Below are 23,133 nucleotides of genomic sequence, written 5' to 3'. Positions count from 1 at the left end.
TTAACATGTACTGCATAATGATTTGACTTATATACATCATGAAATAATACCACAATAACTTTAGTGAACATTCATCTCATATAATTAAAGAAATAGTAAACAGAAGTTTTCCTTGTGATGTGAACTTTTAGGATTTACTCTCTTAATATCTTTCATATATAGCATACAACAGTGTTTGGACTGTCTTCCTCCAAGTCTCCCTACCCCCAGCTCCCACCCCCAGTAAGCACAAATCTGTTGTTTTAAATAAATTGGACAGGGATGACTGGATATCCACTTGCAAAATAATGAAACTAGACCTTTAATTCATAACACATACAAAAGTCAATTCAAAAAGGATCAGAGACTTAAATGTAAGAGTTGAAATTATAAAGCACCTAAAAGAAAGCAAAAGTGTAAATCATCTGACCTTGGGTTAAAATTTCTTAGATGTTACATCAAAAGCATAAGCAACAATAGAATAAATATATTGAATCTAATCAAAATTTAAAAGGTTTTATGCCTCAAAGAGCACTATCAAGAAAGTGAAAGAATGCCCAGAATAGAGAAACTATTTGTAAGTCATGTGTCAGGAAGCAACAGTTAGAACTGGACATGGAACAACAGACTGGTTCCAAATAGGAAAAGGAGTACATCAAGGCTGTATATTGTCACCCTGCTTATTTAACTTATATGCAGAGTACATCATGAGAAATGCTGGGCTGGAAGAAGCACAAGCTGGAATCAAGATTGCCGGGAGAAATATTAATAACCTCAGATATGCAGATGACACCACCCTTATGGCAGAAAGTGAAGAGAGACTAAAAAGCCTCTTGATGAAAGTGAAAGAGGAAAGTGAAAAAGTTGGCTTAAAGCTCAACATTCAGAAAACGAAGATCATGGCATCTGTTCCCATCACTTCATGGGAAATAGATGGGGAAACAATGGAAACAGTGTCAGACTTTATTTTTCTGGGCTGCAAAATCACTGCAGATGGTGACTGCAGCCATGAATTTAAAAGATGCTTACTCCTTGGAAGGAAAGTTATGATCAAACTAGATAGCATATTCAAAAGCAGAGACGTTACTTTGCCGACAAAGGTCCGTCTAGTCAAGGCTATGGTTTTTCCAGTGGTCATGTATGAATGTGATAGTTGGACTGTGAAGAAAGCTGAGTGCTGAAGAATTAATGCTTTTGAACTGTGGTGTTGGAGAAGACTCTTGAGAGTCCCTTGGACTGCAAGGAGATCCAACCAGTCCATTCTAAAGGAAATCAGTCCTGCGTGTTCTTTGGAAGGAATGATGCTAAAACTGAAATTCCAATACTTTGGCCACCTCATGCGAAGAGTTGACTCATTGGAAAAGACTCTGATGCTGGGAGGGATTGCGGGCAGGAGGAGAAGGGGATGACATAGGATGAGATGACTGGATGGCATCACCAACTCGATGGACATGAATTTGGGTAAACTCCGGGACTTGGTGATGGACAGGGAGGCCTGGTGTGCTGGCATTCATGGGGCGCAAAGAGTTGGATATGACTGAGCAACTGAACTGAACTGAACTGATGTGCTAAGGATCTACTATACAATATAGAAAGCACTATTACAATTCAGTAATAAAAAAATAACCCATTTATTATATGGAAAAAGAATTTGAATAGACATTTGTCAAAAAAACACATACAAAGGGCTAATAAGCACATGAACAGATACTTAACACCTTTGTTCATTAGGAGAGTGAAAATCAAAACCACAATGAGATGCCATTTGACAACCAATAAGATGGTTATAATAAAAGACAGAATGATAATAATAATAAGGCTAAGATATGGAGAAATTAGAACTCATGCATATTGCTGATACAAATATAAAGTGGCACAGATGCAATGGAAAACTGGTTGGCTGTTTACAAATTGTTAAACACAGAGGCACCATCTCATCCAGCATTTCCACTCCTATTTATGTATCCAAGAAATTTAAAACCATGTCCACATAAAAAACTGCACATGAAAACTCATAACAGTATTCTTAATAGCAGAAGAGTAGAAACAAGGCAAATGTCATCAATTGATGAATGGATAAACAAAATGTAGTACACCCACAGAATGAAATAGTATTCAGGCATAAAAAGGAATGAAATATTCATTCATGCTCCATAATGGCTAAACCTTGAAAAGAACAATGCTAAATGACAGAAGCCAATAACAAACGCTGTATTTATAGAAACGTCTAGAACAGACATCTCCATCCAGACAGAAAGTAGATTAGTAGACGATAGGGGCTGAAGGAAGGAATATAAGTGACTGCTAATGGCTATGGAATTTCTTTTTGAGGTGATGAAAATACTCTAAAATTAGTGATGACAGTTGCACAACTTTGTGAAATAAAAACTATTAAAGTATACATTTTAATAGGGCAAAATTTTATGGTTTGTGAATTATATTTTAAGTAAAAATAAATTATAAGCATGAACACATACACATAGATATACAGATATAACATGGACATTATTAGATGCTTATGTGTGTTTGTGTACATATACTCAGTTGTGTCCAACTCTTTGTGACCCCATGGACCCTGACCCAAGGATCGAACCCACATCTCTAATGTTTCCTGCATTGGCAGGCAGATTCTTTACCACTGAGCCAACTGGGAAGCCCCATTATGTGCTTAATACTTGTCAAGTGGCTAAAATGACTACAGGAGCAAACATGCTCATCAAAAAGTGAACAGAAAAAAAAATGTCCATGTGAATTATAGATTGGTGAGCAATTTCTACTGTCTGTGGTATGGTTTTCTAGTTCACAATTTTTATTACTTTCATAATTAGAAAAAAATGCAGTAAGTATGGTTTGAAATCCTGCTCTCTGACTATGACCCATTTACGTACAAAAATATCTTCTAGAAAGAGCAATTCTTAGAAATAAAAGTCCAAATATTAAGTCAAAATTCCTTTTGGCATTTTTTTATGGTCCCACTCTCATATCTGTACATGATTACTGGAAAAACCATAGCTTTGACTACACAAATCTTTGTGTGGGACATATTACAAAAGTAATATGTCTTTCTTACAAAATGTTCATTTACACTTTGTCTCAGTCCCACCACAATTAACTTGCTAGTTAAGTAAGTTAACTAGTGTTTTTACTATGCCCCTCCCCTAAGGATCTTCCTGACCCAGGGATCAAACCTTTCTCTCGTTTCCTGAATTGGCAGGCAGGTTCTTTACCACGAGCACCACCTGGGTAGCCCTACAAAGTGCTTTTGAACATTAACAGCATACATGATTATTTAGAGAATTAGTTAGAGAAACAACTGAAGCTAATTTAAAGCTGTGTACATGTGTGCTCACACATAAACACAGAGCTGGGTCTATCTGTACAGATAGATCCCTGGACTTAGAAGCAGCACACTGGTAGATTTTGTTATGACATACTTGAAAAAAATGTGATTAGATGCCCTCAGCATTTTAAGTCAAAGGGAAATATAAACACGACAAGCTAACCATTTTGAAATGGTTGCTGTTGTTTTTCTAAGTCACGTCTGACTCTGTGATCCCCTGAACTGCAGCACACCAGGCTTCCCTGTCCTTCACGACCTCCCAGAATTTGCTTAAGCTCATGTGCATTGAGTTAGTGATGCCATCAAATTATCTCATTCTCTGTCATACCCTTCTTCTCTTGCCCTCAGTTTTTTCCAGCATCAGAGTCTTTCCCAGTGAGGTGGCTCTTCATATCAGGTGGCCAAATTATTGGAGCTTCACCTTCAGCATCAATCCTTCCAATGAATATTCAGGGTTGATTTCCTTTAGGATTGACTGGTTTGATCTCCTTGCTATACAAGAGACTCTCAAGAGTCTTCCCCAGTACCACAATTTGAAAGCATCAATTCTTCAGCTCTAATTCATCAATTCTTCTTGATGGCCCAACTTTCACTACAGTGTTCAAATTATTTCCAAATGTATAATACTCTGTCGTTGGCATATTCCAACTACAAATATCTAAGTGAGCCCAAGTGTTTGGACAACAAAGATCATGCAAAACAAAGCCCTGGAATTTAATAGGAATTGGTTTGGGGAAACTTGTAAGGCAAAGAAATAAGTTGAGGGAGCCAAACATGCAAGAATGCACTATAATTGAAAATTCAAAGAGGTATCAATTTGTAATAATAGAAGAGCAATGGTATCCTTAATCATAAAGTTTTATTTACTACATACTAAAGGGCACCATCCATTTTCAATAGGGTTGCTGTGAATTGTACGAGAAAATGGATCCTAAGTGTTCACAGTTATTTTTAGAGACAGAAAGGACACCAGGCTTGTCACCCTTTGAAACCATTCCTTGTGAGCTTAAGCAGAGTTAATTGCTTCCTCTGTTTGGTGAACACATAATCTAGTTCATGCATTTAATACTATTGCATTCAATGCAATGTATTTATTGATTCTGAAATAGTTTCCACACCATCTCCTCCAGTCCAGATAAGCTCCTCAGGACAGACACAAGAACATTTTAGCTCTAGATCCATAGCATTTTGAATAAGTTTTGGCTGAAAGAAGAGATGAGAGAAGTATTGTCTCTGTAACTCAGTAACCACAGATATGCAGATAATATCACTCTAATGGCAGAAAGTAAAAAGGAACTAAGAGCCTCTTGATGAGGGTGAAAGAAGAGAGTGAAAAATCTGGCTTAAAGCTCAACATTCAGGAAACTAAGATCACAGCATATGGTCCCATCACTTCATGGCAAATAGTTAGGGAAAAAGTGGAAGCAGTGAAAATTTTATTTTCTTGGGCTCCCAAATCACTGTGGATGGTGACTGCATCCATAATTAAAAGATGCATGCTCCTTGGAAGAAAAGCTATGACAAACCTAGGCTGTGTATTAAAAGCAGAGACGTCTTTGCCAACAAAGACTTGTGTAGTCCAAGCTATGGTTTTTCCAGTAATCATGTACAGATGTGAGAGTGGGACCATAAAAAAGGCTGAGCACTGAAAAACTGATGCTTTTGAATTGTAGTGCTATAGAAGACTCTCAAGAGTCCTTTGGACAAGGAGATCAAACCAGTCACTGCTAAAAGAAGTCAACCCTGAATGTTCATTGGAAGGACTGATGCTAAAGCTGAAGCTCCAATACTTTGGCCACCTGACATGAAGAGCCGACTTATTGGAAAAGACCTTGATGCTGGGACAGAAGGAGAAGGGCGTGACGGGATGAGATGGTTGGATGGCATCACTGACTCAATCGACATGAGTTTGAGCAATCTCTGGGAGATGGTGAAAGATAAGGAAGCCTGGAGTGCTGTAGTCCAAGGGGTTGCAAGGAGTCTGACATGACTTAGTGACTGAACAAGAGCAACTCACATTTGTCCTGTGTATTTTATAAAGTGCAATGTTTACATTTTTCACACTCTGGAGTATAAACAAATTATAGCCACCATGCATAGGTCCAACACAATGGTGATTCTAGAGATGATAAAATTCAGTATACAAAGTGTCATTTCCTTTTCCCACACCCATAGCCGACATTTTTAATCACTCATGGCATTCTTTCTATAGTTACAATGGATCTTCAGAATCCTCATCACAGAGCCCTAGGAAGCCACCACTGATCAGCTGGAGCAGGCACAAGAGTTCTAACCATATGCTTTTCCTACTATTCTGAACACATTCATAGGAATCTTACTTTTCAAGATTTACAATTAATGAAATATAAACCTTCAGGTGAACATTATGACCTTATACATATCAAGGGTTCTCTAAAACATGCCATTATACCCTTAATATTCCCTAGAATTCTTCCCATGCAATGCCATGTTAAATGAGGCTTCAGTGACTCATACTATAACCTGCAATTAAATGTTTTCAATATTAGACTATTAGCATTCACCATCTTTAACTATAATGCACAGGTCCCATTAAAAAAGTTACTATTTTCACTTCTTATGAAGTTAAAGGGAAAGAGAGGAAATACAAATGCTTGTGGATGGCGACTCTTGAACTATCCCTCTGCCCGCAAGGCCTACCAGGAAAGGAGCTGCTTCCTTGGCTGTGTGGAGCAGGCCCTGCTGACTGACTGAGCAAGTAAGAAACCTTTGCATTACTGTAGGTGTGGGATTATCCCCTTCCTGCTCTGAAGCATCTGATCCTCAGGCCAGCACAAAGAAAGCTGTGTTCTTTAATTGAGGCATTAACAGACAGAATGAGAAAGGCTGGGTGGCAGGGCATACTGAGAAGACAACTAAAATTACCACTCCCTGCAAAGCCTGGCTTTGTGAGTCCAGGCAGGGGGGCTGCAACAGCTCTGCTAGTGGCATAGTCCCAGACCAGGCTCTCAGAGCTTCCAACAAATACAGAATTATACTCGGGGTCAGAGAAATCTGTTTATCAACAACTTTTCCACACCCCTTGCTGGTGGTAAGAACTGAACAGTGACTGAGAGAATGCCAGTGGTACAGATAGCTCCATCTGGATTAAAAAAAAAAAAATAGAACTTGCTACTCTTAAAAACTCTACTTCCTGATAAACTACATAAGACCACTAAGGCAAAGTCCTATATGCAAAAGCCTTTTATGATGTCTTAATTGGAATAGATGTTTTAGGTAAATTAAAAAAAAAAACATATTTTACAACATTTCTTCTTTAAACATGTAGAAGCATCCATTCTTCTTATACAAAAAGAGTTGTGGCAGAGGAGAGTAAAGGCAGGAGCAGCGGGACACTGGCCACCAGAATTTCTGAGCAGGATATGAGGCGGGGGTGAAATCCAAACATTGTGTGCTAGTAACAAAGCCATGCTAATGCATGCAGTTTTCTAAATTACTTTATCACTCTAGATACTGGGAGTAACAATAATAAGAGAAGCTAAAGTTTATTTGAGCTATAGACACTGTTCTGGGCACTTTCCATGCTTTATCTTAACTGAGTCTAAATCAAATTTATTTTATTTTATTATTTTTTAAATCAAATTTAGAAAGGAGACATTATTCTCTAAACACTAAGGCTTAGAGAATATAAGTGTTACTCATAATGCCAGACTATTAATAATCAGAGGGGCTAGACACAAACCCAAAATGTTTCCATTTAGGCCATACCCTCATCCAGGAATAAAAAGTTGAAAGTCATCATAGTGTCACGCAAGTGTATGTTCCTCGGTTCTGTCTCTTCACAACAAAGATTTGGGGTGATGGACATTAAAACCCTCAGCGTGTCACAGCTCTCGGGTCTTGGACATACCGTGTTTTAGCTCTCAGGTCTCCAATGGTCCATGTTATAGCTCTTCGACAAATTAGTGTTACAGCTCCATGTTACAGCTCTATTTTATTTAGATAATAGCAGGAAAATCCACCTGCAAGGCATGAGGGCATGTCGACTCAAAGATGCGAAGAGAAGAGCGCCCCAGTACGTGGGAGACAGAGAGAGAGAGAGAGAGACAGCGAGCCCTTTGGCTCCTCTTTTTATATTTTCTTTCTTCCCCCTGGGCCTGCCCTATGCAAATTGGGCTTAACCAGGAGTGCTGTTCTGCCTGAAGTCCTCACTCCGGTCCTCGGACCTTCCTTTGACCTTCCTTTGTTCTATTTTCGTGGGCTTTTCCTTTCCTCATCTTTTAGCCACCTCCATTTTGGACTCCTGTTTTCTATTCTATCTACCTAACAATAGTATCTTCGAGGGTCTCAAAAGTCACAATGAATTCAGATTTATTTAGTGTACAGGTAGGAAGAAAACATGACTGTTCTTTCTTTAGTCCCAGAAGAAAGAAACCTGTGGATATGCCAAGCACTTGTTTTTTCAGGGAGTGGGCCAAAGAACATTTCTGAGTCGGTCAATAACGTTAAGCAGTAATACAAGGTTCTTACTCAGAATCTCCTAACTCAATTTTGGGTGTTTCAATTCCTGGGAAGGTTTGAGAGTATATAAGAAAACAGCATACTAGCCTGTGTAGTCACATCTGAACACTGTTATCTCAGTCACACCAACCTGTGATATGGCAGGTAGCAATTTGCACAAAGTTCAAGCTAAAATCATAAGATGATACGAGTCACAGATCAGAGCCCATCTATTACTGAATTGTTAGGGGAAGCACACTGATTGAAACCATCCACCCTGACCAGGCACCATAGTAACCATTTGCATGAGTTGTTTTACAACAGGAGGTCCTGGTAAGGAACAGAGAACTAATAAGCCTCCACCAACCAGAAGAGTTTGGGAAAGGTCAAAAGGAGACACCACCTGCCCAAACACCTCCCAGAATCCTTCTCTCTGGCATCCATCTTGGCTGAACAAGGTGTGTACCACCAGGAAGGACTCTGAGTCAGAATGATTGGCTAAAGACAACCCGGAAACTAATTCCATCACCATAATACCCGAGACTGCAGGCCACGTGGCAGAGCTGTTCTCCTGGGTTCCCTCACCCTACTGCTCTCCACCCGGGTGCCCTTTCCCAATAAAATCTCTTGCTTTGTCAGCACATGTGTCTCCTTGGACAATTCATTTCCAAGTGTTAGACAAGAGCCCAGTTTCGGGCCCAGGAAGGGGTTCCCCTTCCTGCAACAGAGCCACAGAAGTGACTGAATTATGACTATCAAAAGGCATCAAAGTCTTGCAAGGATTTCTTGGAATCTGTCATTCAAATCCTTACTGATTTGATTAGAAATTCCTCTTTCCAGGAAACCCTGGTAGACTGAAATAAATGTGACAGCTAAGCTGAATAGATAAGGCAAAACATACTTTGAAAATGATCTAAGGATACTACAGGGTTTACTGTTCAAAAAAGATTAAAGGCAGTAAAATTGAAACATGAACTTAAACTTTTGATTTGTGCATGGAACCTGCATTTGCTATTTCAAAAGCAAATAGTAAGAGGGAAACATCAGACAAACCCAAATTGAAGGGAATTATACAAAATATCTAACCAGTTATTCTCAAAATTGTCAAGGTCATCAAAAAGAAAGAAAATCTGAGAAATTATCACAGTCTAAGGACATTAAGTGGATGGATGGCATCACCGAACCGATGGACATGAGTTTGAGCAAGCTCCGGGAGATGGTGATGGACAGGGAAGCCTGGCGAGCTGCAGTCCATGGGGTCGCAAAGAGTCAGACACAACTGAGCAACTGAACTGGCTAACTGACTATAGGACCATAAGAAGACATGGTAACCAAATGTAACATGGTCTCTTAAATGGATCCTGGGACCAAAAAAGAAAAAAAAAGACACTATATAAACTAAGAAAATGCAGTTAAGTCTGGCATTTGGTTAATAGTAAAGTACTAGTGTCAGTTTCTGAGCTTTGACAGATGCAACATAATAGGATATCAACAACAGAGAAAAATGAATAAAAGGCATATAGGAGTCTGTAATATTCTTACAATTTTTCTATAAATCTAAAATTTTTCTAAAATAAAGATTATTTAAAAACAAATCCAAATGAATTCTTTTTAATGGCTGAGTAATACTCCATTGTGTATATGTACCACTGCTTTCTTATCCATTCATCTGCTGATGGGCATCTAGGTTGCTTCCATGTCCTGGCTATTATAAACAGTGCTGCGATGAACATTGGGGTACACGTGTCTCTTTCCCTTCTGGTTTCCTCAGTGTGTATGCCCAGCAGTGGGATTGCTGGATCATAAGGCAGTTCTATTTCCAGTTTTTTAAGGAATCTCCACACTGTTCTCCATAGTGGCTGTACTAGTTTGCATTCCCACCAACAGTGTAAGAGGGTTCCCTTTTCTCCACACCCTCTTCAACATTTATTATTTGTAGACTTTTGGATCGCAGCCATTCTGACTGGTGTGAAATGGTACCTCATAGTGGTCTTGATTTGCATTTCTCTGATAATGAGTGATGTTGAGCATCTTTTCATGTGTTTGTTAGCCATCTGTATGTCTTCTTTGGAGAAATGTCTATTTAGTTCTTTGGCCCATTTTTTGATTGGGTCATTTATTTTTCTGGAGTTGAGCTGTAGGAGTTGCTTGTATATTTTTGAGATTAGTTGTTTGTCAGTTGCTTCATTTGCTATTATTTTCTCCCATTCTGAAGGATGTCTTTTCACCTTGCTGATAGTTTCCTTTGATGTGCAGAAGCTTTTAAGGTTAATTAGGTCCCATTTGTTTATTTTTGCTTTTATTTCCGAAACTGGAGCCTATTATACAGAGTGAAGTAAGCCAGAAGGAAAAACACCAATACAGTATACTAATGCATATATATGGAATTTAGAAAGATGATAACAATAACCCTGTGTACGAGACAGCAAAAGAGACAGTGATGTATGGAACAGTCTTATGGACTCGGTGGGAGAGGGAAAGGGTGGGAAGATTTGGGAGAATGGCATTGAAACATGTAAAATATCATGTATGAAACGAGATGCCAGTCCAGGTTCGATGCACGATACTGGATGCTTGGGGCTAGTGCACTGGGACGACCCAGAGGGATGGTATGGGAAGGGAGGAGGGAGGAGGGTTCAGGATGAGGAGCACATGTATACCTGTGATAGATTCATTTTGATATTTGGCAAAACTAATACAATTATGTAAAGTTTAAAAATAAAATAAAATTCAAAAAAAAATCCAGTTTTTTTAAGGAATCTCCACCCTGTTCTTCATAGTGGCTGTACTAGTTCGCAGGGTAAAAGGATTCCCTTTTCTCCACACCCTCTCCAGCATTTATTGCTTGTAGATTTTTGGATTGCAGCCATTCTGACTGGCATGAAATGGTACCTCATTGTGGTTTTGATTTGCATTTCTCTGATAATGAGTGATGTTGAGCATCTTTTCATGTGTTTGTCAGCAATCCCACTGCTGGGCATACACACTGAGGAAACCAGAATTGAAAGAGACATGTGTACCCCAATGTTCATCGCAGCACTGTTTATAATAGCCAGGACATGGAAGCAACCTAGATGTCCATCAGCAGATGAATGGATAAGAAAGCAGTGGTACATATACACAATGGAGTATTACGCAGCCATTAAAAAGAATACATTTGAATCAGTTCTAATGAGGTGGATGAAACTGGAGCCGATTATACAGAGTGAAGTAAGCCAGAAAGAAAAACACCAATACAGTATACTAACGCATATATATGGAATTTAGAAAGATGGTAATGATAACCCTGTATACGAGACAGCAAAAGAGACACAGATATATAGAACAGTCTTTTGGACTCTGTGGGAGAGGGAGTGGGGGGATGATTTGGGAGAATGGCATTGAAACATGTATAATATCATAAAAGAAATGAATCGCCAGTCCAGGTTCGATGCAGGATACAGGATGTTTGGGGCTGGTGCACTGGGATGACCCAGAGGGATAGTATGGGGAGGGACATGTGAGGGAGGTTCAGGATAGGGAACACGTGTACACCTGTGGCAGATTCATGTTGATGTATGGCAAAACCTATACAATACTGTAAAGTAATTAGCCTCTAATTAAAATAAATAAATTTAAATTAAAAAAAAAAAACAAATCCTTACAAAGACACACAGTAGACAGTGCCCTTCCAAATAGCCATATATTAAAAGCATATCCATTAGCACTTAGGCTTCCCTGGTGGCTCAGACGGTAAAGCATCTGCCCGCAATGCGGGATACCATGGTTCGATTCCTGGGTCAGGAAGATCCCCTGGAGTAGGAAATGGCAATCCACTCCAGCACTCTTGCCTGGAAAATCCAACGGACGGAGGAGCCTGATAGGCTAATAGTCCATAGGGTCACAAAGAGTTGGACATGACTGAGCGACTTCACTTTCACTTAGCACTTAAATAGTGCCCAACATATAGTTAGCATTCAATAAAAATATTTTAAATAAATGATAAATGAATAAAGTTGATCCTTTTCTCTAGTTAAAAAAAAAGCCTCTGATTTTTTTCATTATCATAAATCTATACTCAGCTTCATTTTCAAGACCCTCTGCAAAGTAGCTAAACTCTATTTTCTACAGATCATCAGCATCCTACTTCTGCATGAGTCCAAAAAAGTCTTCTTGCACTCCTAGGATCACTCAGCCTTCATTCCTACCTTGGTTTTGTAGTCCTCTTGCCCCAAAGTTAATGCCCTCCCAACTGATTCCATCTGTTTCAGGGTAAAGTCAAGTTCAACTGACTCTAAGAATTGTTTCTAAACATGCCTTCTTTTCCTGAAATCTTCCTTCTCTGAACTCCTAGTGCCTACTTTGTCAGTTCAACATGTATGCTGCTAAGTCGCTTCAGTCGTGTCGGACTTTGTGCTACCCCATAGACGGCAGCCCACGAGGCTCCCCCGTCCCTGGGATTCTCCAGGCAAGAATACTGGAGTGGGTTGCCATTTCCTTCTCCAATGCATGAAAGTGAAAAGTGAAAGTGAAGTCGCTCAGTTGTGTCCGACTCTTAGCGCCCCCATAGACGGCAGCCCACCAGGCTCCTCCTTCTATAGGATTTTCCAGCCAAGAGTACTGGAGTGGGGTGCCATCGCCTTCTCCTCAACATGTATATATAACATATAACTGATCAATAGAATGATCAGTCTCAGATTGTTAGCATTTAGCTTCCCTTTTGATCCAACATCACTTAAAGGGAGAGATTTTTAGAGACAGGAAGGGGCTGGATAGGAGGGATTTAAAAAGGACACAAGGAAAATATGTTCAACATGTTCCTTATTCATGATTTCATGAATGTAGACATTTATCTTACCAAACTATATACCTTATATATGTACAATTTATTATAGAGTGATAAAGCTGTTTAAAATATCTATGTGATTCAATGTTTTGGTTTCTAATTTATTTACAGTTTTATACAACTGTTGCAAGACAATGTGACTTTATTTTCTGAGTTTTAAGCCAAAAATAAACCTCAATAAAATCTAACTTTTGAAAAATATTACATGACACTTGAAAAAGGGTGTGTGTGTTCTCTAATATTAAGTAATTTGAGACATCTCATTCATTTGTTAAGGACAGAGAAAGTTAAACTCTCTTACTACTATGGTATCCTGGTCAACTTAAAATTGATTAAACTTTTAAAAAAGTAGCAAATCAGATTATTCCTTGGGTTTATAGCATAATGCCAATTATGTGCCTTGGAGTCACATCTTCATATGGCTCTTCATTTTTTAAAGCATCCTCAAGAAACTCAAAGCTTTCAGCCACTTTCCAGCTACCGCCTCTTACCCATAATGCTCTTTTATCAGGACAGAAGGACATGACTTGTGTGACTGAACTATACCAAATCCCTGATGATTTGTCAAGAACCAGCCATATGCTGACTATAGTTTCCTCACTGACCAGTAGCTGTGCCATCAACTTTGGCTCAGGACAATCAGCCTGTAACAGGTTCCAACCTCAGAATGAAGGTGCGGCTATAGTCTTTGTTTGGGGCTCTGTCTCTTTGACCAGCTTCCTTTCTATGTCCATTCCCCACTCAATAGCACCCTGTCTTTCCTACTGCTGATTTGTGTGTCTTTGCTAATTTTTTTCCCAACCTGTCCTGCTGCCTACAGTGCTGCTTCATTAAACAGTAAATCAGCTCTACCTTCTTGCCCTGCTTCACCAAATTCTACCACATTCAACTTACTATGGTTATTAATTTTCTTTTTTTCATGCCATATAGAATCTCATCCACCCAGACGATTAAAAATGATACTAACAATTTTTGCTTTTCCATTACCAAACAAAAATTCCAGTCTATCTTGGTCTCTTTTTTATATACCTTATATATAGCAATGTGTCTATGCAACGTGGAAAGAGCTTCAAAACTGGAGGCTGAAGGCTTTAAGTCCTGGTTCTGTCGCTGACTAGCTGTTCTATCTGGAATAACACTCAACCTTACTAAGCTCCATTTTCCTCACATTTCAAATGGCAATGGAGAATTAAGTGAAATAATGCAGGCAAAATATCTTACCAACTGTAAAATGCTACACAAATATAAGATATTGCAAATAGACAATGTGTATCTATTCTTGAGGCAGGTATATTTCTTTGAGCTCTGTAAAAAATTAAGTAAAATATTCCATTTCTGGCATTAAAAGTTATCAACCCTTTTTGAAAGTCTCACAGTAGCTTGGTAGGTATAAAACTAGAGACAAAAATTGCCTTCCTGAATCCTAGAGCTTTATGTTGGAGATGAAGCAGAGAAGATATAAAACACAAGCTTACTTCAATATGGAGAAGTGGATAAAATTGAGGTACTAATCAAAATGTTTGAAGACTGTCATCCTTCTAAGAATAATGCTATGCTTAAGAGCCATGTGTTCAACATCTGCAAACCAAAAGCAAATGAAAAATTCTATTAGCTTGTACCAGAAATGTGAATACTCAGCTGAAACTAAGACTATTGTGGGGGTTTATAATTCAAAGTAATATCAGGATGGAAATGATGAGTGAGGAGAAAAGGTAAAAATTATTACATAAACACAATTTATTTTGGAAAAGCATATGAGCACATGCAAGGCAGCAAAATCTAAACTTTCACTTGGTAACTGAATAGCAGAGTCAGCACAGGGTTTCAGTAGAAAATTGGAAACCAAATGGAACCAGAGAAGTTTCAGCTGGGAAATTTTTCCTGATTTCTCAAGGCCAGTGTCAAGCACATTATGTTTTATGTTCCAATTGTCCCTCACACCTACTTCAATTGGAATTACTACCATAATGTGCTACAACCATCTGCTAAGTTGCCCTTTTTGAAAAGCAGAAACTGTCTTTTTCTCCTTTGTGACTCTAGTACCAAGCATGTCACCTGCCACATGATGATCAATAACTGTTATGAAATGATAAAAAAAACTACACTTTGACCAGTAACATATCTGCTGATCAGTTCTGCTTCGTAAATACATTCATTTTTAAATGGTTAAGTTTTAGTGCATGACTTATGGAAATCATTATTTTATTGAAACCCAACTGTTTTGTACAGTCTTATCCTAGACAGAATTTTAGGGGCCTACTATTCAGAGTCATAAGCTGTGCAAGATCGTTCCAAGGTTGATTTCTGATGCCAGTGAAAGCAAAATCACAGGGTTGGCTGCCTTGCTTATAGGAGAAAACAGCCATAGAAGGCTTGGCATGTTACACACTGCACAGCTCTATGGAAGAGGTCTTCACCTAGATTAAATGCTTAAGAGTCGGGTAACACAATATGTACAACCCATTTGATAGTGCCCGTGTCAGGTGGCTTGAAATTAGCCTATTATGCAGGCAAAATATGTATCCTTATTCCCTCAGCAATTTCACAAGTGAATGCCTTTGCTTAAATAATAAAGGGTTAATGTTCTTAGACCACTTCATGGATAATTCAGTGACTATAAAAAATAATTCACATCTTCTGAATTTTTAACACAGAATGCCAGTACTTTGAGCTGTTAAAACAGATCCTAACCAAAGTGATTGAGGGACCAATGGAATCAGAGAAACACGGGAATAAAGAAGGTTAAACTCATTCTTTCATTTAGGATGTCCCAGAACCTCTAATATGTTAATCTATAAAAGGCATTACATTACGCAGTGTTTCTCAAATTAGGAAACATTTTGCAGGACTAATGTGATCTCATAAACCATGCTCAAAAATACTGCCCCAGAGTATAGCATCCTCTCAATTTGTTTTAAACCCCCACCCATTGACCAGAAACTATAAGGTGGAGACCAGGATTCATAAATTATTTTTACTATTTGCTTTATTAAAGGATAATTAACATACAGCATTATATTAGTTTCAGGTGTACAACATAATGATTTGATATTTGTGTATGCAAAATGGTCACCACAGTAAGTCTAGTTACCATCCATCACCATACAAAGTTACAATTTTTGGGGGGGGGGGTGAGAACTGCTAAGATTTACTCTCTATAATTTTAATAAGCTTCCACAGGGGATTTTTAAGTCACCAAATAGGCAGCAGTCAGTGGACTCACATTTGGGTACAACTCTACACTTCAGCCCAATTTCTCATTAGTACACATTTCTAGCCTCAAAAATTAAATTTTTGTGGCTCATCTTTCACAGAGTTCAAAATCTCCTTTCACGTCTACAAGCAAATGTGTAAAATAGAAAGACTGTCTTATTTTTAGTTCCAGATTTACTACATTATAGGTTCAGATTTCTGATACTGTTAGCAAGGCTTCTCACTTGGTGAATGCAGAATTTTGAGATGCATCTCCATAGAAATTAAAACAGTATTAAGATGTTCAAAATGCAAATAAACACTTAAAGGCTTTTCCTCCCTAGAATTCTTTTCACAGACATCCCAGAATCATGGGAACTGAAAGGAGTGCCTAGAGGGGTTAAGCTATTTAGCCATAGTCATACAGCTCATTAGAGGGAAAACTGGGGCTTACATTTAGAACTCTCTTATTCTGGTGCTTCTTATTCTACTCAAATCGACATAGCCTCTAGATATTTATTCTGAATACCTCAATTTCTCACAGCTCTGAATCTATTTGGGGGGCAGTCTGTAGGTCCTCAAATTAGGAATAACAAAAAGAAGGAGGAAAAGGATTTTTGTTCTTATTTTTTAACAATACTTTAAAGATGATTATCTGAAAATAAATAAAGATTCCAAAGCTTTGTTCAGATGAAATAGATATTCCAGTATCTACCACTCCCCCTCAAATCCAATTCTGCATCATCACCATCTCTTACCTGAACCATGACAATAATTCTATAATCAAACTTGTGTCTTTCCAAGTCAGCTTCAGTTTCCAGCCTACAGGGAAAGTTGTCTTTTAAAAACAGAAAATTGATCATGTTATTTTCTTTCTTCAACCCTCCAGTGACTCCCTATTACTCTTTAGGTTCACAACCCAAAAGACCTTTTAAAATCTTGCCCCCCCCCTCATTCTTTTTCTGGCCAATCTCCCCTTGTGGACCAGGCTTCAACCATACTGACTTTTTTTTTTAATTATGCTATGCTTTTTGATGTCTCAATATTTTACTAAATACTTTCCCTCTGCTTAGAACATTTCCTACATCCAATTCAGTTCAGCTTCCTTGTTGCACTAACTAAAAATCAGCCTTTGACTCTCCAGTTTAAAATTTATTCTGGGATGTCCTCTCTGGCCTTCATAGACCTGGCTGCTCTACCACTCTGCACTCTAATTGTTTACTTAAATAACTCTTCTCCTAGATTGCAAGCATGATGAAGGCAGACCATAATAACACACTGGTAATTCAATACTTATGGGTGGAAGAAACAAAAGGGAAAAGACAAAATGGAAAATGACTGGGTGGAACAGAGGAAGGCAGAGAAAAAAGGAAAGGGAAAAAAGCAGTGGAATGAAGAGAAGGAAACATAAGTTGCTATCTTTCCTAATGCAACACCTTTAATATGATTAATTTTTTATCTGGTATGATTATAAAAGAGATACTTTGAGTAATTCCCATTCACTTAATTCAGTTCAGGGTTTCAAAACAACACAAAAATACGTAATTGTATGAACTAGAGTACAAACCCAATGTCAAATAATATAATGAAAAGAGTGAAAAGATAGCAGGTACATTAAGACACTAAAGACAGTAGGTGCATTAAAACACTAAACATAGCCAGCATGCAAACCATTCCTCCTCAAAAACACTACATATCCCAAAACTCAGAGATACAGCAAACTATTAAGTCATTTGCGGCTCAATTAAAGCTTACATTAAAGAAATAGCACTTCTGTAAGTTAGAGAGAAGCAACATTCCTTTTCTGGCAGTAAAAATGACTCCATAGTTTTGCTGATAAACTGTTATTTCTACACAGGGAGGTCTGAGATCCTGTATATGTCTATAAGCAGTAGACAGGACCTTAATTTTGAAAGTCTCATGCTAGACATCTAAGACCACACACTGTAAAAGCACATACAGCTCAATTTATCTGTCTTGGAAGGAAAATGAGCCAACCGGACCCTGCTGGGATTTGTACCTGAAAGTCACAGAAAAATCTGAACATCCAGAAAAGCTCTTAAGGCACACCGGTTAAGCAAAATACATTGAGAAATGCATTATTTTTGAGAAGGCCATTGGCTGAACTAACAAAATTAAAGGTCAGAATCACTGAAAAATAAAATAGATACGTATATATTCTAATTTTGCCTCAGTTATTTCTCTGTAATTGAATTTTTTCTACTATGTATAGCGATATCAATTCTTAAAAAACTCCAAAAAAAAAAAGGTTTTGTATGACACAACTAAGAATCACAGATTCTTCTATAGCTGGAAGCAATCTCAGAAATAGTTTAAATTCTCATTCTATAGATTAGAGAAAGTAAACCCAAGAGACATGAAATGACTTGAGCAAGGTCACATTATGAAATATTAATGTGAAGACCAGAGGACCAGATCCCTAATCACCTAATTCAGAATTTAGATTTCTGAAGAGCAGATCACTCTGGTGAGCACCCGTATTTCTCTATTCAGTACTGTATTTTTTTTTCTCCCCAGAGCAAATGCATCACATTCTATTTGAGCTTGTAGACATCATCTAAAACCCCCAGATGGTTTCATATCAGCTTCCTCCAAGGCAAATCACCCTCATCCTGAATTTGCGCAATAGATTATTTTTACTCTAAAAGAAGAACTTTATTTATATCCATGTTATATTTTATCTTGGTGCTTTCAGATCATTGTTCCTGCCTTTTGAAGTTAATTTGAATTCTGGATCTGCATTCATAGTATTAGCTACTCCCTCTCCAGTCTGAATCACCTGTGAGTCTGAAGAACATTACCTCCTATGTCTTCATTCAGGTCACAGAAAAGTCACAGAATAGGGAGAACAGAATGGCAGCTAGCCAACCTGCCAGGAGACTGGATGCCAGAATCAGGACATACGGCTTGTGGTTGTTCAGCAGGCACTGAAGGCACCTAAAGATTCTTTCCCTCAAGCAACATTGTTCTAACCAGTTTTATATTCTATAACAAACACAATTGCATCAACTACCTCTAAAGCCTTAGAGTAGAAGCTTTGGAAAATAAAATCTTGCATTTCTAGCATGTTTTACAGCTGACAAAGTACTTTTTTATACATTATTTCATCTGCAACTTAGGGAAGGCAAATGAGTCAATAATTATTACTTTTGTTTAAGGAAACTAAGTTTCACACAGATTAACTGACTTATTCACCACCAGAAAGGTAATTAGTATTGAGGCAGAGAGTCCCCATGGTCTTAAGCCACCACTTTTTATGCTACTTTGTTTAGAGAGTACAGGTAATTGTCAAATATATGACAGACATAAATATCAGTGCATCATAGTACAAACTCGCAAGTGAATTATATCCAATTTTCTAAACACTGTGAAAGCCCAAAAGGGAGAGAAATCTCTTTTACAAAACTTCCACTCTCTTCTCAAGATAGACTCTGTAGGATTTCATAAACCCTGGTTCAAATATTTACCATAAATATACACACATATGCACAAACAAACACACAACATCCCCATAGCCTGGCATTTCCTATTCTGAATACTTAAGACTGACCACCCATTCTGCCCTTTGTCCCAGTAAGTATGCCTTTAGAGTCAGGAAAAAAGGTCCTGGTTTCCCGAAATGCTATTGGGAGACACCCAAAAACCAACAAAAGAGGATCTTGGTTTCCCTTATTCCTGTTATTTAAATGGCACACTCAACTTCTTGATAATGCACTGGTGTCCAGGATGAGACTATTCAAAAGCTTCTATTCAATCCCCAGTTTTTCCTGCCTCTTAAGGTCTAGCCAATAACCAGATTTATACTCACTTTTGTATACTTGCACCCCACACTCAGGTTAGCTATAAAATATCAGATACCATTCTGAGGTTCAGCTTCCACAGATCTGTGAGACCCCACACACACATACACAAGCCAGATATCATATCTTAAGGGTATCTTCTGTGTCATAACCATGCTGAGCATTATAAAAGACATATAATGCTTCACAGTTTCATAACATTTCAGAGTTTATGAAACACTTTCATAGACATCACTGTGATCCCCACACAAAAATGAACAGCTCAGATGCCATTATTTCCATTTTATAGATGAAGAAAGTGAGACCCAACAAAATAAATGACCTTTCCAAGGTCACAGAACTTCTTGAGTGGCCAAGATATAATTTAAAGTCCTCTCATTCAAGGTTGGTGGGAAACCTAATAATTTAAAAAATTGACTTAAAAAGATGCAGTCAAATAACAATATTAGCCATGTCCACTCAAATGCAGCATTATAAAGAAAAAAGATGTAGACATTCTACTTGATCTCGACAGTGAGGCGTACAAGGCCTCATAGAGCCATCATGACAATCTTTTAAATCTGTAACCCCAGATCATAGTTCAAACCAGCCAGTAAACACTTTAAACTGTGCTTTTCATGCATTGGAAAGAACATCTATTCTATTGAAGAGAGTGAATAAGAGGATGAAACTCAGGTGGATTAAGTTATTCTATTCAAAGGAGTAAACTGTAGTCAAAGAAGAGGAAAAATACCCTGTTCAACCTAGTGACTGATCCGTATGGTAGTGAAAGGTATGAATCATAAGGCCACAAACACTGCAACGAGGAAGCAGCCGAGTTTCATCCTGACACAATAGAAAAGTGCCAAGCCTGTAAAAACTTAGCAGAAGAAGGAAGAAAAATGACAAAGTGCATTATAACTCTGAATAATATCTTGACAGAAAATAGAGGGCTCGGCAGGCTCTTACACATTAAAAATCATGCCCCGTATGATGCGGGCTGTACCTTCTCAGAGAAGAAATCACAGCCAAGCTAATGTAGAACAAGGAAGAACAAAAAGCCAGGAGGCAAAAACTCATCCAGAAACAGATCATTCAAAGGACATTCTAGAGCAGTGATTCTCCAAGAGTTGTCCCCAGACCAGCAGCTTCAGTGTCAGCTGGGAAGTTTTTTAGAAATGCAAACCAACGGGTCCTTCCCAGGCCTACCAATCAAAAATGCACGGGGTGGGATCCAGCAATCTCTTAACAGGCCTTTCAGGTGATGCTAACTTTTAGCCAGCGAAGAACATGTTAGTTACTGGAATAACTCACATCACCTGCTTCGTGGCCCTGCTCTCAGTTTAAGAATGTGAACGTTAGATGATGAGGCGTGCTCTTCCATCTGCCATGAGCCCTGGATGGGATACAGCTTTGACACATCTCGGCTGTGGGTGCTATAAACAGCAATCCCATTTAGCATTATCCTCTGAAATCTTGATAAGCACAATGGGACAGGTATGAGATAATTAATGAGATAATTATGGTCAGCATGCAATTAAAATTAATTTATTCTTCCTCAATTATTTACTATGTGGAGAAGTGGTTTTCACACTCTGTGTGCTAAGTCACTTCAGTAGTGTCCCACTCTTTGCTACCCTATGGACTGTAGCCCACTAGGCTCCTCTGTCCATGGGAATCTCCACGCAAGAATACTGGAGTGGGTTTCACACTTGGTATACCTCAGATTCATCTAGAAGTATGGTTTGTTAAAAGATTTCTGAGTCTCAATTCTGGAGTTTCTAATTCAGTAGGTTAAGGGTGGGGGCAGATAATTTTCATTTCTAGCAAGTTCCCAGGTGATACTGAAAATTACTGGTCCAAGGACAGCATTTTGAAAACACCTACTAGAGAACAGCAACAAGAAAAAAAAAAAAAAATCAATGTTGTAGGTACACTGGCCCTGGCTTGCACTGCTGCTGCTGCTGCTGTTAAGTCACTTCAGTCATGTCTGACCGACTCTGTGTGACCCGATGAACCTCAGCCTGCCAGGCTCCTCCATCCATGGGATTTTCCAGGCAAGAGTACTGGAGTGGTGTGCTATTGCCTTCTCCAGGCTTGCACTAGCAAATGCTTAACAATGTGTTCTCCAGGAAGGAAATTAAAACAATGTAATCAATTATTGGTAGTATTCACTGATGTCCTAGTACAAATACTCCAACCATGGCCCATATCAAGCTACCAACATGATGCCACTCAGCTGTGAGTCAGAAAGAGGTGTGCACAGTCCATTTTTAATAGCCAGCTCCACTGCACCACTGTGACCATCTTACATTTCCCTGGACTTTATGTGTAAAAACTACAATACCATGCTGCTTAAATTCCACTGTTCCCCAGGGAAGGAATTTGCTGGGTCAAACAGATGCCCCATGTTAATTCTGCTTCATTCTTTGGTGACTCACTGCCTCTAGCAGGAGAGTGACACAAGGATTCATTTCTCACAACAAAACTTATAGTAAATTTCCCCAAATGGAGATGCATCATCCTGAGTATCCAACACTCAGAAATTGATTTGGGAATGGCCTTGACAGCAGACTGTTCACCAGAAACTGGAAATAGTATAAAAGTAAATGGGAAAATATAAAAGCTGTATTGCCAGGCAAGTCGTGTAGTGGGATCTCTAAAGTAAAATGGAGGTGATTAAATCTAAGGAAGAATGCAAATATTAAATATGGTCAAACTGCTATGTGGCACATAGCTAATAACCCAGCTCTTTTTTAAATACAGAATAAATGCTCCTGGAGTGAAACCCTCAGAAACCTTAAATAACATCCAGTAAGAAAAGATTAAAGGAAAGGAACCATATTCTGCTTTCCTTTCCTTTTGAACCTCTACTAAACATACATTCTGAAAAACGTTCTTTGACTCTGAAATCCTGGAATCCGCCCACATCCTCACACAACCTTTTTTAAAAATGCCATTTGTGCCTCCCCTCAACTGACCAATCCTCAAGTTTGGTTAATAATCCTGGTCAGAATCCTGACTCACATAATCAAAATGTGACTGTAAAAGTGAAGATACAGGTTTCTTTAATCAAGATGCAGAGAAAACATGAATCAGCCAACCAGGGGCCTTTAAAAGACTCTCTTCAACAAATAGATTCTCCTGACCATGAGTTCCAATCAAAATTATTGCTGAATATGTAATATCTGGAAGTTTTAACATTATGAATAACCATCAAAAACCTTTTGACTGAGGACAAAGTGACACCCAATTTGAATAACAATTTTCTCCATGTACTAATGAAAATAGTTTTTTTGAACATTTTTATTAAGTACTAACAGACAAAGATGGAGCTTCCCTGGTGGCACAGTGGTAAAGAATCTCTCCACCAATACAGGTTCAATCCCTTGCTCGGGAAGATCCTCTGGAGAAGGAAATGGCAACCCATTCCAGTATTTTTGCCTGGGAAATTTCATGGGCAGGGGAGCCTGGCAGGCTACAGTCCATAGGGTTGCAAAGAGTCAGACATGACTTAG

At 38.5% G+C, this 23,133-nt stretch overlaps 1 protein-coding gene across 10 annotated transcripts in view; it reads right to left on the bottom strand.

Annotated features, from left to right (window-relative positions):
* Window positions 1–23,133, bottom strand: part of CTNNA3 (catenin alpha 3) — a 1,912,303-nt gene that overhangs the window by 970,678 nt on the left and 918,492 nt on the right. For 2 of the 10 annotated variants that reach the window (XM_086381636.1, XM_086381638.1), the window contains exon 2: window positions 16,574–16,653. The exons of 4 other annotated variants lie outside the window; for them this stretch is intronic. In XM_086381636.1, coding sequence (XP_086237762.1) covers window positions 16,574–16,653 — 80 coding nt within the window. Of the gene's footprint in view, window positions 1–16,573; window positions 16,654–20,621; window positions 21,667–23,133 lie in introns of those variants that run through there. 4 more of the 10 variants (XM_086381640.1, XM_086381635.1, XM_086381637.1 and 1 more) reach the window with 4 other exon arrangements.

Source organism: Bos grunniens, chromosome 28 (assembly GCF_055505025.1).
Source record: "Bos grunniens cultivar Pamir isolate PY7600 chromosome 28, Bosgru_T2T1.0, whole genome shotgun sequence".
Lineage (NCBI taxonomy): Eukaryota > Metazoa > Chordata > Mammalia > Artiodactyla > Bovidae > Bos > Bos grunniens.
Note: the sequence above shows the minus strand (reverse complement) of the source record. Positions and strands in the feature narration are given on the sequence as shown.